Source organism: Aquarana catesbeiana, linkage group LG02 (assembly GCF_042186555.1).
Source record: "Aquarana catesbeiana isolate 2022-GZ linkage group LG02, ASM4218655v1, whole genome shotgun sequence".
Lineage (NCBI taxonomy): Eukaryota > Metazoa > Chordata > Amphibia > Anura > Ranidae > Aquarana > Aquarana catesbeiana.
The window spans coordinates 183,545,714-183,564,107 of NC_133325.1; the positions used below are offsets into that span (position 1 = coordinate 183,545,714).

Sequence of the window (18,394 nt, forward strand, 5' to 3'; positions counted from 1 at the left end):
ACCTTGAGGAGGGATTTCCAATTATACCAGGTAGTAACTGCCCAGACCTGATGAATGCTGAAATAGGGTCTTTAATCCATCAGGCAATGGTACCCTAGGAGCCCTAGATTGGACCACTATATAAGACTAGAGGTTGGATAGATGTTTGGTCAATGTGATTTGCAGAAAACACAAAAGGGCCATCAACTACACCTTAAGAATGCTGGGCAACAACTGTTTCCGGGAATAAAAACATCTTTCAAACTGCAGCCCTTAGGCCACTATTGCTCCCACCAACACCAATGGTAGAGAATTCTTCTTCCAACTGACATCAGGATATTATCTACCTCCACAGGCCACAGTTCCGCCCCCCTAAAGTCTGAAGGACAGCAAACTGGCCTCTTGTTCAGAAAGTTTGGATGCACCTGCTCTAGTGTATAAATTCCTGGTATTCACTTTATGGCTAAGGAGAAAGGTGTTACTAGCCCTTTCCGAATATCCTCTTTTCCCGAGGATCCTACTCTCAGCCTCCAGGCCATAAGGCAGAAAAGCCGAGAATTCTGATGCAACACTGGTCCCTGTGATAATAAGTCTGAACTATTCAGTAGAATCCAGGGAGAGCCTAATAGACTTCAAAGCCAAGACCCAAATTCTTTTTGGACCCATGGAGCTATCAATTACTGCTGCTTGATTCTGGATGATCTTCCTGATCACTAGCTATAGCAAATATACATAGGCATAATAAATCTGAGGAGACCATCTATAGCAGACAATGTTGACATTCCAGTCAGATCTGTTTCATTGAAACATACGGCATGCCTGTATGCTAAAGACTGATACCTCCTATGAATAAACTATATATCTCACAATTCCTGGAACTTCCAGTCTAGTGCTGGTGCGGGTAATAACTAAATGGTGACGAGATTAAGTGCAGGTGAAAGCAATTACCAGCTTACCATGCTGGAAGAAATGTGTATGCATCATAAAACATTTTGTGATGCATGCAGAGAAATGCCAAGGCATGCTTATGACCCAAAACAGAAAATTGCCTGTCCCTTTGGTGAAACAGGGTAGGTGGATCCATGGTTGGACATCAATTAGCCATGACTCTGAAAACTGCAGCCATCACATCTGAATCCACCAATACAAGGTTAAGTTTGATGAAGCATACACTCACACATTGCTATCATAGAAAACGTATGTAAAAGGCAGATTCTAATCCTGTTAAAGGCAGGATACATTTGTCATACAAAGTTTGCTATATGAATCAAAAAGCTTTAAATGTACAACCTTCACATTCTTAGTAGGTTAAACTACCTGAGAAATACAAATAGAAAAGCTTTGCTAAGAGCCCAGTAACGTAAAGCAATAAACACAAAGTACTTGGTATGGGCTTATCGTAGGAAGTGCAGCTCTAAAATGAGAGCTATACGCCAATCTAGCCTGCCCAGGAGGCTTCACTGCTCTTATAGTTACGTACTAGAATACACTAGGAGGCTTCTTCGCATAGCCTAGGACCCACAGTAGTATTTCCACCACTCCTGCAGCCTATAGTATTTACTGGCCCAATGCCACCCCCTTCGGCAATCACAGCCCAGAATAGAACAGAGCTGAAGTGGATGTTTTTAAGTGGCTGGGCAGAAGTGCACATCCTGTGCTGACATCTGGTGCCAGAATGAAGCAAGCGCCATCTTGGTCCTGCTCGGTCTACCATAGAAGGGACATGCCCAGAAGCACTGTACTGCTGGAAAAACATGTGAAGAACCCCCCCCCCAGGGGAAAAGATGACCACCAGCGCCATTACTGCATCAGAAGAAATAAGCCAAAAAAAACAACGGGCTGCTGGAGTTGCCTGAATCAGTCAAGCAGTAAGGTCCAGCACATCTTCAGTGAAAAACCCTCAGGTAAGCAACCTAACAAGGAACAAAAAGGCAAATCAGGACCTAGTCACCTGGGGGGGGGGGGGAAGCCTGCCAACCGCAATTATCAGAGCTAGAGGAAACAAAACAAACATGATGAAGTGTACTTCTGGATGGTCAGAAACAAAACTGACTGGGGGGTCCTTTTTCATCTCTTTCTGGTTTTGTGTTTCCTGTTAAAGGCAGGGCCAATCTCAAGTAGCTGTCCTGGAAGAGGATTTGGGAAAATGTTATTTCTAGGAGTATTGGAAAAGGCTGTATAAAGTATACCATACTTGCCCGCTTCAGTCAACTGTCCCTTTTCCAAGCAGTCTGGACTGTGGGTGATCCTTTGGCATCAAATCACATACAATGCAGGGCTAATAACCCTGCGTCGTACATGGAGGCCAGCATGCGACTAGGGCCGAGGCAGTAGCACTGGACCAGTCACATGGATGGTGGAAGCCTGCTGGAGCCAGGAATATGGCAAGTATTACTCCTTATTCCCGTACCCCCTATACTTAAAGTGGAACTAAACTCTCTCAATCAACACCATTTTTAATCCTTACGCTGCTACCATTGGGAAATTAGATAGGAAGGTATATCATATTTACTTGTTTTAAACTTTATTTATATTTCGTCAGTTACTTACCAGTAGAGGGGCTTTCTCGATTATGCACATCCTCCTGAGCTATGGGAGGATGAATTCCAAGAAATGAATGCTACATGAATCATCTGCCCTTACTCAAGATGGTCCCACCTAGAAATGCTAGGGGGGGGGGGGGTGAGATTTGAAATAAAGCATGGAGACTTGTATGGATGGGTTGGTTTACTTTGAATAGCAAAACTGAATTAAATAGCGTTTTTGCTTTGTGGTTCTCAGATACAGTTTGAGGTACCCAAGAAGAGGAGGATCCAGGCTGCTCTGTGCAAATCCACTGCACAGAGTAGGTAAACATGCTTGTTATTTTTATAGGAAAAAAAACAAGACTTTACAATCAGTTTAAAAGTAGCCCCTTTCACCCGTGTCCCTTTTAATCAAACCATTGTCTGTCAAAGAACAAGTATTTTCAGATGCCTTTTTAGATGTCCGGGTCTTCAAACGCCAATGTGGTGTGTCAAATTCCCACTACCGTTATAAGCCAGTGAGAGAAAACACAGAAGGCAATAGGGGAGAAGAAATTACTACAAGTACTGATCAACTGCAACAAATCATCAGAAAGGCAAGTATACTTCCTCTTCATTTACAGCCCATGTTTTTTTTTTGTGGTGACACGTTAAAAGTTTAAATATAGATATGTGCTTTAATTTTGGATAGATTGTGAAAGTTAGAACCGCTGTTTTACAGGTTTGTGTCTCCCGTTCCTGTTCACCATGTCACTGGGACATGAAATGGGACTACTTTTTCAGAGCTGCCAAATAAAACTAGTTGTTTATAAAAAAAAAAAAAAAAAAAAAAAAAAAAAAAAAAAACACCCAAAATGGAAACGGCAAAAAAAAAAAAAAAAAAAAAAAAAAAAAAAAAAAATCTCTGTACCTTTTGCAGAGGTGAAGACCAACACATGACTAACCGGACTCACCTTATCAGAGTTCCCCGACTTAAATGAAGCATGACCTTGAGCGCAAAGAACTCAAAGCATTTTATAATTGCATGTGTCCCCCAGCTAAGACAAGGGTGACCATTGGTCGAATATCAATTTTCAAAACATAGAACAACGTTTCTGCAGTTTTGTGTGTAATTGCTGGCAAAGAATTCTATAGGTAGAGACGAAGAAGCAGCCCAGGAGCTCAACTTCATAAAATGGATGACCCAATAATACATTTATGTGCTTCAGAGTAAGGCCCCTTTCACACTGAGACGCTTCTAATCCACCAGTAAAACACTGAACACTTTTGAAGAGCTTTTCATGCACTTTTGAAGAGCTTTCCATTCATTTCAATGGAGAGGGACGTTTTTTCACCGCCCTTCCAGCGCACTGCCCCAGTGCGAAAGCATTCATTAATTTTAATGGAAATAGGTTTTCGTGAGCTTTTCAGGCTTTTTTTTTTTTTAGCATGAAGGCGCCTCAGTGTGAAAGGGGTCTAAAAGCTGGATACACACTATACAAAACTTTTGTTTGATTCCCTTCAGAATTTACCTTCAACGTAAGGGCCTGCCTGATTGCATACAAATTGAATATGTTTAGGTTTGTCCTCATATTATATGGTTTTGGTAAATCTAAAAAGGAAAAAAAAAAAAAAAAAAATGGAAGGAAATTTGCAGTGTGTATCCAGCTTAACCCTTGCTTCAGCAAACCAGTGTAAAAAAAATAGCAGCTGGGGTGATTTATTGGTGCTCTTAGCTGCAAATACTTCAGTCCCTTGTCTTCAGCACCCTTGGATCTGCTAAACCCAGGGCACTGGTATGCTAATCTCAACTTTTATCAAGAAAGTTAAAGGCTGGTCTGCCCCCATCTGCAACACCAAAACTGGAGATCCATCACTTGGACAACTCCATATAGGAAGATATGAGGCATATTATTCCTTGCAAATATAAAGAAATATAAAGAGCAGCATTATCATAGGTTTAGGGGCAGCAAATGTGGGGAAGAACTATGGGTAGGCGCCAGAGTGTGCCAGCAATACAAGACACTTTCCACTTTATGCTATAAGGAAAAGTTGCCTTTAATCAGCTGCAAACATGAGACAGTTATTGCCAAGTCCAACATATTTCAACAGACATCTCTGGTGAACTGACTAGACACATCAAATACCCGGTCCATTTACTATTTTCCCTTAGAGCCCTTTCACACTGGGGCGGGGTCGGCGGTAAAACGCCGCTATTATTAGTGGCGTTTTACCGTCGGTATGCGGCCGCTTGCAGGGCGGTTTTACCCCACGGCTAGCGGCCGAGAAAGGGTTAAATATCACCGCAAAGCGCCTCTGCAGGTATACCAGCGCCATCCCATTGATTTCAATGGGCAGGAGCGGTATACACACCGCTCCTTCACCGCTCCGAAGATGCTGCTGGCAGGACTTTTTTTACCGTCCTGCCAGCGCATCGCTCCAGTGTGAAAGCCCTCGGGGCTTTCACACTGGATACACAGCAGCGGCACTTTCGGGTCGGTTTGCAGGCGCTATTATTAGCGCAATAGCGCCTGCAAACCGCCCCAGTGTGAAAGGGCTCTAAAAGCTGTATTCCACAAATTCAGCTACTTTGTAAAATGTGCTGGATTAGAAGAGGTCCATGCCACCTCTGACTTATCTCTTTAATTTACAATCTATATTTTTCTGAGTAATCAGAGACATGCAATGGTTTTGCAAAGAGCAGGCCTGATCCTCCTCTTCTTGGGTCCACTGTTGGCACTCATGCCTGTCTGTCCATCAAGTACCCCCATAGCAAACCTCTTGCTATAAGGGCACTCGTTTGTGCTCGCTCCCAAGCCCCATTGTGTGTCCATAAGACACACAAAGAGGGTCTCGGACCCCTCCAGCTCCCACGCCAGACATTTTTGGAAAAATAAATTGACATTAATGAAGTGTGCATGGTGTGCGTGTCTGACTTTCATTCCCTTCAGACAGTAAGTGCTGAATGTCCGGCACTGGCATCTGGTGTACAGCTTTGAAAATGGGTCACTCGCTTGGCACTTCGTCCATTAGGAAAATTCTATAATGTAATTGGAAGAGGGGAGATCACAATATTTATACGCACCTCCTCCATTCACAGAATGTCTTGCATTCTGTGAAAAATATACAAGACGTTTTCTGTCAATGGATGAGGTTCCAGGTGACTGATCACCCAGCGCAGGGCTGTATTCCAGCCAGAAGTGTGAGTCTCGGTGCCCTGTGTGCACAGCTTACAATACTGTACCAGGGGTGAGTGTTTACAGAACACTACACCCTACACACTTGGTATCCACTTCAACAGTGTCAATTTATTTTTACTGTGCACTTCCAAATATTGTTTTAGACCAAGGTTCAACTTTAAAGGTCAAGCAACATATTGCCCATGCTCATCCTTGGCCATAGACCAGCAGAATGACCACTTTGTAGACTACAAGCTCTGCTTGCCCACCAAGCACCCACGTTGTATTCTTTCACACTGACTTTGTATTTGTCAAATGTAGTGTTATATGATTGATACACTCACTGTGGTAAAAAATGAATCAAATGCTTTTTCCTTGGGATTTTTCAAAATGATGGATGACTGTTGCTTTTAAAGTTTTATGGCTTGTGTTTTATAGCCCTGTGCTACCAATATTCTTGTTAGACATACTCATATCCATAGCATAATTAAGGTAAAGAAAGGCCAGGTTTAGGAAGATCAGTGCCTTGCACCACAGCTGGAGCTTTAGCAGAAGAAAAATAGAAAAATGACTACACACATTAAAATGTATCATTACTGCACTATGACCACCAGTGTCCCAACTACCAATGGCTTGACACCTTAAAAAGAACACTCTTAAAATGGGGCGACAGTGCACAGAACCAGGTCGCCAGTATTTCCTGGTGATGGGGGCACCCAAGCAGGCGCGCTCCCAAGCCGCTGCTCTGAGTGTCCATTCTGACACGGAGCCACAGCTCAACCCTCTCTCCTCTCACTGGCTGTGGTTGACAGCAGCGGGAGCCAATGACTCCCACTGCTGTCTCAGCCAATGAGAAGGGAGAGTTTCCAGAGAGCTGAGACACTTGTGCACATCGCTGCACGAAGCTCAGGTGAGTATTGGGGGGGCTGCTCCACACAAAAAGTAAAAAGCCTTTAGAACCACTTCAAGGCAAGTAATTCTCTGTATTAGATCCCCCCGTATGCAAAACACGCATTATATCCTACATATGCTGGGGAGGAGGGGGCAGAGATTATTTTTTGGGCCAAAATTGTATTTTATTTAGTTTTAATATATTAATGCTACAACAGTACAGAATGGCAAAAAAGCTTCTAATTGTCTTGACAAAGTCCCCCCCCCTGTTTGAATAGGCAATGCCCTAAACTACTAAATTCCATCATCTAAAAATCTACTGCACGGAAAGGGGGTAAATTAAAGCACGACTAATTTAGAATGTTTGCATTGTCAGTGGAGATATTTTTAACCACTTGCCAACCGACTCACGCCGATATACGTCGGCAAAGTGACACGGGTGCACAAAACAACGTACCCGTACGTCATTGGCGGCTAGTGGGCACATCGCGGGAGCGTGCCCGCGGACTCTGCCGGTGTCCCGCGATCATGACACAGAGAGGCAGCACGGGGAGATGCCTATGTAAACAAGGCATTTCCCTGTTCTGCCTAGCACCATGACAGGGATCTACTGTTCCCAGTGATCAGGAGCAGTGATCTGTCATGTTCTAGTGAGCCCATCCCCCCCTAGAGTTAGAACACACTTAACCCCTTAATCACCCCCTAGTGTTTAACACCTTCCCTGCAAGTGACATTTACACAGTAATCAGTGCATTTTTATAGCATTGATTGTTGTATGGTCACTTGCCAATGGTCCCAAAATAGTGTCAAAAGTGTCCGATCTGTCCGTCGCAATCACGATAAACATCGCAGGCTGACATTACTAATAAAAAAAATTAATAAAAAATACCATAAATCTATCCCCTATTTTGTAGACGTGATAACTTTTGCGCAAACCAATCAATATACGTTTATTATGATTTTTTTTTTTACCAAAAATAAGTAGAATACATATTGGCCTAAACTGAGGAAGAAATTTGTTTTACTTTTTTTGGGATATTGTAGCAAAAAGCAAAAATTTGCTTTTTTTTCCCCCAAAATGTTCGCTTTTTTTTTGTTTATAGTGCAAAAAAAAAAAAAAAACTGCAGAGGCGATCAAATACCACCAAAAGAAAGCTCTATTTGTGGGAAAAAAAGGACGTCAATTTTGTTAGGGTACAACGTCGCACGACCGCGCAACTGTCAGTTAAAGCGGGGTTCCACCCAAATTTTGAACAATATCTGTATGCATTCTCTTCCTTGCCTAGATGCTGACATGCCGTTTAAAAAAATTTAAATCGCCGTAATTACCTTTTATTTTTCTATTCTTCTTTGCACTTCCTGGTTCTCCTCCCGTGGGAGTAGGCGTGTTTCTAGCCTCTCCCAGACTCCGCAGTCTCCTGGGAGCTAATCTCAGGCTTTCCAGGATGCCACTGAGCATGTGCGGGAACGAGCGGTGAATGCTGGGAGCACAGCATTCACCGCATCCAGGAATAAATGCTTGTGGGCTTCAAATGCCCACAATGAAGATGGAAACCGCCTGCAGTGAATAATATAAGTTATTCTTTTCGACGAAATCTGACACATGCGGACATATTACACACAATATGTGAGTATGTAATGCTGAGAAGAAAAGTTTGTGAACTAAAAAAAAAAAAAAAAAAACGATAGATAGGTGGACCCCCGCTTTAAAACGACGCAGTGCCATATTGCAAAAAAAGTGCTCTGGTCAAGAAGGGGGTAAATCCTTCCGGGGCTGAAGTGGTTAACATGCTTGCCAACTGCACAATGTCCATGTATACATATAGTAATTGTAGAGTGGAACATACTAATTTTTTATGCTTGCAAATACATGAACAAACAAGGTCTAGACTGCCGTTTTAATAAGCATAAACTTTGGTTAGAAATTCCTCCTTATATGCTGGAATATTTTAGAGGAAGTTTGTCTCACATGCTCACTGGTGTCAATAAGTAGCAAGACTTTCATCTAAGAAATAAATGTGACTATGATCCTCAATGCAGTCAGGCTACAATTGTTTTCTAGCGCAACTTGAAAAATGTCTCTATCATCCTCTGATGGTTTTATATGTTAAAGTCATCATCTGCACCTCCCATACACTTGATCTGCCCTGAAGAAGAAAAAAAAAATAATAGTAATGAACTTTGATGTCTAGAAAACACTCAATTCCAAGAGTAACAGTATCTTATTTCTTAACTTCCTTAACTACATCAAGTACAGCTACTCCTCCCTACACAAACAGTGCACTAGGACTACAAGGGCAAATTAACTGACCTTTAAAACCAGCGCCTGAATAAAGGACTAGCCAATGAAGTCCCTTTATCTAATAGTTCAGACAAAAACTAGCTGGTCATGTGCACTGTACAAGTATGGAAGATGGAAGGTTAAGTGAACACAAAGGTCCATACACCCGCCATCCAATAGTCGGGCAGTGCTTTGATTCACCCAGAACCTGGCAGTACATGCACCAGGCAAAAGACTTATGAAATGCTTGAATTCTGCTTGGAATAAAGGGATGGATGATGTATTATTCCTTTGCTGTTGCCTATGTAGCCATGTAAATCCCTGGCAACCCTCCCCCCCCCCCAAACAAAAAAAAACAAAAAATCAAGCCATAGCAATTCTAGTAATTTAAAAGGTTTGAAAATAAACTGAAGCATATGATCTGGAAACCCAGTGTACTTTGGGATTAAATTAACTGCATACCAATCATATGATGCCACGTAATTAGATTAAAAAAAAAGGGCTTGAGACAACAAACACTCCTTGCTGAGTCAAAACACAGCTATGCCTTTGATGACAGGACAGAATATGCCTTTACTACAAACGTGTTTGGAAACCGAGATTTAGATAAATAAATAAATACAACTGTGAATATATCACACCTGTAAAATATTCTGCCATTGAAAGTAGAGCGTTCTTTGATGCTGCCGTGGTTTCTGTGACCTTAGATGGTTTCAAAATCAGTCAGATTTACATTTTTCCAGCATTTCAAAATACTTTGCAAAGACAAAGTTGAACTTGAAAATCCAGTAGTAGTCACATTCAACTGGACTTGTTCTGTAATGGTGAAGACATTTTGTAGCTAGCTGCAGTTCTAAATGGTTCATTTACCATGATCTGGATAAATGAGAACCTTCACAGAGGCTGCACTGGAAAACAAAGCCGAAGCACCGGTCTTTGAACTATCCGTGGAAGGGGCCTGGAATCCCACTGTTACAAACGTATTTCTTGGAATTTTATTCTCTATAGACAGAACACAATTCAGCAGGGACTGGCCAAAGTTTGATCTGTGTGGCCCTTCCTGTTTGCCAGAAGTTGTCGATCAGTTGCTGCAGCCTCTGATCAGTGCATTCTGAGTCACTGTCAGAATACAAAGTCTCATCAGGTGGATTCCTCCTTCGAACTTGCTTGTGTGGATGAAGGAATCCGTTTTTTTGTTTAGCCCACTGGCCAAATGCAAAAAAGTCTTTGGCCAGCTTAACAGTATAACTGTTATATGGATCCTTTTCTTGCATTTTCACTGCAGGTACTTCTGACCAATCACCATGAATTAGGTAACCCATATTGCAGTAACAAAGTATCTGCAATGCAAAAAGTCTGGAGTTTAACATGGCATGCAGAAGCCTGTACGTCCAGTTCCAGATACATCAGGACCAGCTCCATTGATAACTAGAAAACAACTCAAAATTAAGGCGCCAGCTGTAATTTTTAAAGTGGAATTTACCCATAACAACAAAAATAATGTTTGGAAAGGAATGTACATTCCACATTAATAATTATGCTCCCAAAATTAGTGTGTGCTGTAAATTGCCTCCAGCATTTCGCCTGTTTCTTTTTGCTGGAGGCGGCCATTTTGTTGAAGCCCAGAGTACCTAAACAGCAGTAAATGATTAAGCAGAACTAAACCCATCAATTTAATGGTTTAAAAAAAAAGTTACATTCCTGGAATGCTGGAATTGCTTCACATTTACTTGTGTCCGCAACCAAACTGTCAAACCATCAAATGGCTGGTGTCACAATAGATCACATGTGCAGCACCATGGCAGTTGCAGATCAAACAGAAGCAGCTTCCTTGGCTGTAAAGACAGGAGGGTTTGGTACCGCTTTAAGGATGACAGCAGATCAGCCTCTACAAAATCGGCAGTGCCTAAAAAGGGAGAGCAACTGAGCATGTGCAGAGCAGGGTGAGTGTGTTACTGGATTTTAAACATTATAGACACTTATTTTTAATGTTTTACACAGCTATACCTGCAAAAGGGACCAGCCTGAAGCGATCTAGCAGGACTTCATTTTCTGACTAAAGTAAGGAGCATTGGCTACCTGGCTCCTGAGGTATGTCCAACACCGATACCCTTTATTAGCCAACTGTCTTAACCGCTTCAGCCCCAAAAGATTTTACCCCCTTTCTGACCAGAGCACTTTTTGCGATTCGGCACTGCGTCGCTTTAACTGACAATTACGTGGTCACGCGACATTGCACCCAAACAAAATTGACGTCCTTTTTTCCCCACAAATAGAGCTTTTGGTGGTATTTGATCACCTCTGCAGTTTTTGTTGTATAAACAAGAAAAAGCAACAATATTTTGAAAAACAAACACAATATTTTAACTTTTTGCTATAATAAATATCCCCCCCCCCAAAAAAAAAATTATATATATAAAAGATTTTTTTTCCTCAGGTTTAGGCCGATATGTATTCGCAAAAGTTATAGCGTCTACAAAACAGGGCATAGTATTATGGCATTTTTATTATTTTTTTTTTTACTAGTAACGGCGGCAATCTGCGAATTTTAGCGAGACTGCGACATTATGGAGGACACGTCGGACAATTTTGACACATTTTTGGGACCATTGGCATTTTTACAGAGATCAGTGCTATAAAAATGCATTGATTACTGTAAAAATGCCACTGGCAGTGAAGGGGTTACCCACTAGGGGGCAATCAGGGGGTTAATGTGCTCCCTAGTGTGTGTTCTAACTGAAGGGGGAATGGGACTGTGCAGGAGAGATGACAGATCGCTGTTAATACTCTGTATGAACAAACGATCTGTCTGTTTTCCCCTCAGAGAACCGGAAACTGTATGTTTACACACACAGATCCCAATTCTCCGTGTGCCCCGAACAATCGCGGGACCCGGCGGTAATCGCGACCGCTGGCCACTTGGATTGGCTCCATGAGTTGTGGCCACAGGGCGAAGCAACGTTACATAACGTTGTTTCGCCCAGACATGCCATAACTGCAGCGGATGGTCGGCAAGTGGTTAAATAAAGATGCAAATGTTCAGCACCAGTTAGGTCCCTTATTAAGCCAAGATCACATCTCTGCATGTTGGAAATGCATGCAAAATTGCACAATTTCCCAACACACAGAGAAACATGCTGTACTTTAGCAGAAGCACTGATGTGCCATTAATTCTTAATGGAATCCCCATGCATTGGCAACCACAGCACATTTTTACATGAACCATGTGAGCACGTCCGCCTGGCAGCACCAGAGTCCTTGGTTTGAATCCCAACCATGACATTACCTGCCTGGAGTTTGCATGTTCTCCTTCGGGTGCTCTTGTTTCCTCCAACACTCCAAAGACGTGCTAGTAGGCCAACTGTCTCCTGTCTAAATTGGCTCTAGTATGTGAATGTATGAATGTGAGTTAGGGACCTTAGAGTGTAAGCTCCATGAGGGCAGGGACTGTCAACTGATGACGCTTTACAAGTACCTGAAATAAAATAATGGACCAAACTGCATAGTGCTGCAGCACCATTTCACAAAAAGATGTGGACTTTTCTCCTTGTTTCTCATGAGTAGGGTAACCCATTGAAATGAATAGGCTGCCCTACATGAAGCCCCCCACAGGTGTCAATGAAGGTTAATAACAAATACACATCTTTCTACAATGTAGACATTTTTAGATATTTCATATTACACATAAAGGGCTATTAGACATGAGAAGTCCACTGAGTCATCTGAAAGAAAAGGTTCTCCAGTTTCTGCTTGCCCCCAGACAGTCCAGCACAGGAACAGCAGGTTTCATGCACCTCCCATACTCCTGACAGGCTAAAACAGAGCAGGAGACTTAGGAATTCCTATCCATAGCTGAGAGGAGCCATAAGAAATGATAAAGGTCAGATCCTAGTTGTCTATGACCAGCTTCTAGCTAGAAGACTTTAGCCGATTGATGCAATGCAGTAAAGCTCATATGGTAATGATGAACATGGCTAGAGAACACCAGGGACTGCAGGCAGTGATCAGCCTGCTGACAAGACATTCCACCCTGATCAGCTGCCTCTGCTTCTACTTATAATTGGGGGGGGGGGGGTAAGTTCACCTTTTCTAACATGTTACATCCATATTCAGGGTAGCACAAGCCTCTGCACCTCCCGAGTCCCCTGTTGTGACAGTGAGTGAGGATCTTGTCCTCCCACTTGTTGTCACAATTGAAAAAAAAAAAAAAAATGGCGTGCGGGGCTCCGCCACCCAGCCGCATCATTTCTTCACAGAGTGAATGAGGAAACTACAAGTACCAACAGCCTTTGCGCCTGTCGGGTTGTAGTTCTCAATTAACTGCCAGGGTGCTGTTGAGCTCTCTAGGTATTTCATTGAGTTTTCCTGGCAATGTGTAACTGCCTGCCCATACAAGCAGCTTTCACAGACTGTCTGCAACAGCCCTGGGAGCTGCTGGTCATAGGTGCGGTGCAGTGCAGGATCAAAGCAAAAAAATACATTTTTTTTTTTACCTGCAAAGAGATGTGCATTTATTTTTTTTAACAAAGATGAACTTATCCTTTAATAAAAAGTGTCACATGACCATTGAATCATTTATTCCATGACAGTGCTGCTCTGTGTGTCCATACACATCCTTGTTCCCCTCCTAGAACCGTCTAATTTAAAATGGGCAGCACTGTGGCATAGAGGTTAGCACTTCCGTCTGGCAGCACTGGGGTCATCAGTTCTAATCCCAACCAGGGCACTACTTGCCTGGGGTTTGCATGTTCTCCCTGTACCTGTGTGGGTTTCCTCCCACACGCCAAAGACATACTGAGAGGTTAATTGGCTCTTGTCCCCAAAATGTATGAATATGAGTAAGGAGCCTAAAGCCTGGTACACATGGGCCGAATGTCGGGCGGAATCAGCTGATTCATTAGAAACCGGCCGGCATTTGACCCGTGTGTATGGCGGCCATCTTCTTTCAAAGGGTCATTACATCCCTGTCAGAAGATTGCTGTACTAACATCAGATTGTTAGTACAGCGGCCCCAACCTGAGTTGTCAGTATTTTTTGTGGGTTGAATGAAAAAGAACTAGTCATGTGTACGAGGCTTTAGATTTTAAGCTCCTTGGGGGCAGAGACTGATGTGAATGCACAGTTAAGCACTGTGTAATACCAATAATAAGTCAATGACACACGTTCCTTCATTATTAGGGAGCGCCCTATTGGACAATTGGTGACATTATTTGGGAGCGCCCTATTGGACAATTAGTGACAGATTACTTGGGAGCGCCCTATTGGACAATTAGTGACAGATTACTTGGGAGCGCCCTATTGGACAATTAGTGACATTATTTGGGAGCGCCCTATTGGACAATTAGTGACATTATTTGGGAGCGCCCTATTGGACAATTGGTGACAGATTATTTGGGAGCGCCCTATTGGACAATTAGTGACAGATTACTTGGGAGCGCCCTATTGGACAATTAGTGACATTTGGGAGCGCCCTATTGGACAATTAGTGACATTATTTGGGAGCGCCCTATTGGACAATTAGTGACATTATTTGGGAGCGCCCTATTGGACAATTAGTGACATTATTTGGGAGCGCCCTATTGGACAATTAGTGACATTATTTGGGAGCGCCCTATTGGACAATTAGTGACATTATTTGGGAGCGCCCTATTGGACAAGATCACTGGTGATTGGGCACACAGGTGCAATCACACCCAATAGCTGTGTAATAAGAGATGATTTGGCAGTAATGTGGTATTTTCCTCCATCCCCCCCCAATGATCACCCCATGTATACCGCTATCTGGAGCCCCTCCATGAAAAGTCATGACTTTCCCTGGGAAGGTGACTGAGGTGATGATCAGTGAGGGCCCCAGCACAGTAGGGATCGTATATCCCCAGAGGGGCCCCTCCTGTCCCAGGGCCGGGGGGTGTGGGAAGGAGCCGGGCCCCCGGTGATAGAAGGGGATGAAGTGTCAGCTCACAGGGTGAGGGGAGATAAATGCCGGCCGGTCTCGTCCCGTACATGGGGGGGAGGGGAGTGCTGAGTGTTCCACACATGTCATTAGACGCCGGCTTCTCACCTTAGCCCCGAGGATACGAGCGCACAGGCGTCCTGCGGTGATGAGAGACATGGTCGGTCGGAGTCCGGTGTACGGTGCTGGGACTGAAAGGAGAACGCCGTCACTGAGCCGAGAGTCACTGCAGCGTCTTCTTGGAACCGGCAAAGCCGAAGGCGCCTGGAAGGCCGGAGCCGGGACAAGGTTGAAGAGGAGGATTCGGGCCCGCCCCCTACTGGATGACGTCACAGCTCACTGTCACTACGCATTCGCGCAGCGCAGCCATCTTGCAAGGGGCGAGCACATTGACCTTCCCGGGGCCATTTCCACCACACGATCGATTGTGGCTCGCGCTAAAGGACGCATGCGCACTCTGTGTGTAACTATTTTATCACGTGTCATACTCTGGACGTAGTGATTGGGGAGGAAGAGCGGGATGGGAGTCAGTTGGTTTATTAAACATGTTCGTTTCACAGACCAAAGGGACCGTTTAAAGTTTCTGAGGGGAAGGGCGGACTGTCTAGTGACTGTGATTACCATAGACACGCCCCCTCTGAAGTGCGGCGCCTGATCTAGGAGGTTTCTAGATTCAGCCTATGATTGGCTGTGTGGTTGGGGCTGGGCGGGGCTAGTGATAAGTGGTTTAAGGGCGGGAAAGCAGAAGTCACCTTTGAGGTAATTTCCATATTAGGGAAGCTGGACAAGTACAGTCAGTGTGTGTCATAAAGTGACTGCCCTCCCTATCCCCATTCATAAGTGACAGAGCAGTCCTGTTTCTGAGTGCAGGCTATAGACCTGGCCATGTAGTGTTGGCAAACGTCAAGCACCGTACCACCCAGTGAATGTCATTTATTTGTGTTATGTGTATTCATGTGCAATGTCACAGTACAGAGTGCAACGTACCCCAATAAAGTGCAGTGTCACAGTACAGGGTGGAATATACCCTGATAAAGTGCAGTGTCACAGTACAGGGCAGAATGTACCCCGCTAAAGTGCAGTGTGACAGTACAGGGTGGAATATACCCTGATAAAGTGCAGTGTCACAGTACAGGGTGGAACTTACCCCGATAAAGTGCAGTGTCACAGTACAGGGTGGAATGTACCACGATAAAGTGCAGTGTCACAGTACAGAGTGCAACGTACCCCAATAAAGTGCAGTGTCACAGTACAGGTCAGAATGTACCCCGATAAATTGGAGTGTCACAGTACAGGGTGGAATATACCCTGATAAAGTGCAGTATCACAGTACAGGGCAGAATGTACCATGATAAAGTGCAGTGTCACAGTACAGGGTGGAACGTACCCCAATAAAGTGCAGTGTCACAGTACAGGGCAGAATGTACCCCGATAAATTGGAGTGTCACAGTACAGGGTGGAATATACCCTGATAAAGTGCAGTGTCACAGTACAGGGTGGAACGTACCCTGATAAAGTGCAGTGTCACAGTACAGGGCAGAATGTACCCCGATAAATTGGAGTGTCACAGTACAGGGTGGAATATACCCCGATAAAGTGCAGTGTTACAGTACATCGTGGAATATACCCTGATAAAGTGCAGTGTCACAGTACAGGGTGGAACGTACTCCGATAAAGTGCAGTGTCACAGTACAGGGTGGAATGTACCATGATAAAGTGCAGTGTCACAGTACAGGGTGGAACGTACCCCAATAAAGTGCAGTGTCACAGTACAGGGCAGAATGTACCCCGATAAATTGGAGTGTCACAGTACAGGGTGGAATATACCCTGATAAAGTGCAGTGTCACAGTACAGGGTGGAACGTACCCTGATAAAGTGCAGTGTCACAGTACAGGGCAGAATGTACCCCGATAAAGTGCAGTGTTACAGTACATCGTGGAATATACCCTGATAAAGTGCAGTGTCACAGTACAGGGTGGAACGTACTCCGATAAAGTGCAGTGTCACAGTACAGGGTGGAATGTACCATGATAAAGTGCAGTGTCACAGTACAGGGTGGAACGTACCCCAATAAAGTGCAGTGTCACAGTACAGGGTGGAACGTACCCCAATAAAGTGCAGTTTCACAGTACAGAGCGGAACTTACTGCGATAAAGTGCAGTGTCACAGTACAGAGTGCAAAGTACCCCAATAGAATGCAGTGTCACAGTACAGGGCAGAACATATCTTTATACAGTGCATTGTCACAATACAGGGTGGAACGTACCCCAATAAAGTGCAGTGTCACAGTACAGGGCAGAATGTACCGCGATAAAGTGGAGTGTCACAGTACAGGGTGCAACGTACCCGATAAAGTTGAGTGTCACAGTACAGGGTGCAATGTACCCCGATAAAGTGCAGTGTCACAGTATAGGGTAGAACGTATCCTGATAAAGTGCAGTGTCACAGTACGGGGTGGAATGTACCCTGATAAACTGCAGTGTCACAGTACAGGGTGAAATGAACCCAATAAAGTGCAGTGTCACAGTACAGGGTGGAACGTACCCCATTAAAATGCAGTGTCACAGTACAGGGTGGAACGTACCCCGATAAAGTGCAGTGTCACAGTACAGGGTGGAACGTACCCATGATAAAGTGCAGTGACATAGTACAGGGTAGAACGTACCTTGATAAATTTCATTGTCACAGTTTAGGGCAAAATGTACCCCGATAAAGTGGAGTGTCACAGTACAGGATGCAACGTACTCCAATTAAGTGCAGTGTCACAGTACAGGGCAGAATGTACCTCAATAAAGTGCAGTGTTGAAGTACAGGGCGGAACGTACCCTGATAAAGTGCAATGTCACAGTACAGAGCGGCACTTACCACGATAAAGTGCAGTGTCACAGTACAGGGTTCAACGTACCCCGATAAAGTGCAGTGTCACAGTACAGGGTGCAACGTACCCCAATAAAGTGGAGTGTCACAGTACAGGGCAGAACATACCCTCATACAGTGCAGTGTCACAATACAGGGCGGAAAGTACCCTGATAAAGTGCAGTGTCACAGTACAGGGTGGAACGTACCCTGATAAAGTGCAGTGTCACAGTACAGGGTGGAACATACAATGATAAAGTGCAGTGTCACAGTACAGGGTGGAACGTACCCCGATAAAGTGCAGTGTCACAGTACAGGGTGGAGCCTACCCAGATAAAGTGCAGTGTCACAGTAAAGGGTGGAACGTACCCCGATAAAGTGGAGTGTCACAGTACAGAGTGCAACGTACTCCCATAAAGTGGAGTGTAGTGTGACGGTACAGGGTAGAACATACCCCGATACAGTGCAGTGTCACAATACAGGGTGTGATGTACCCTGATAAAGTGCAGTGTCACAGTACAGGGTGGAATGTACCCCAATAAAGTGCAGTGACACAGTACAGGGTGGAGCCTACCCAGATAAAGTGCAGTATCACAGTACAGGGTGGAACGTACCCCATTAAAGTGCAGTGCCACAGTTCAGGGTAGAACGTACACTGATAAAGTGCAGTGTCACAGTACGGGTGGAACGTACCCCGATAAAGTGCAAAGTCACAGTACAGGGTGGAACGTAACCTGATAAAGTGCAGTG

General features: G+C 44.2%; 1 protein-coding gene across 1 annotated transcript in view; it reads right to left on the reverse strand.

Moving 5' to 3' along the window:
• CS (citrate synthase) overlaps window positions 1-15,143 on the reverse strand; it is a 57,729-nt gene extending 42,586 nt beyond the window's left edge. The window contains exon 1 of the mRNA XM_073614004.1: window positions 14,896-15,143. Within this exon, the coding sequence (XP_073470105.1) occupies window positions 14,896-14,946 (51 nt within the window). The 5' untranslated portion in view covers window positions 14,947-15,143. The remainder of the gene's footprint in view (window positions 1-14,895) is intronic.
• Window positions 15,144-18,394: the final 3,251 nt, after the last annotated feature.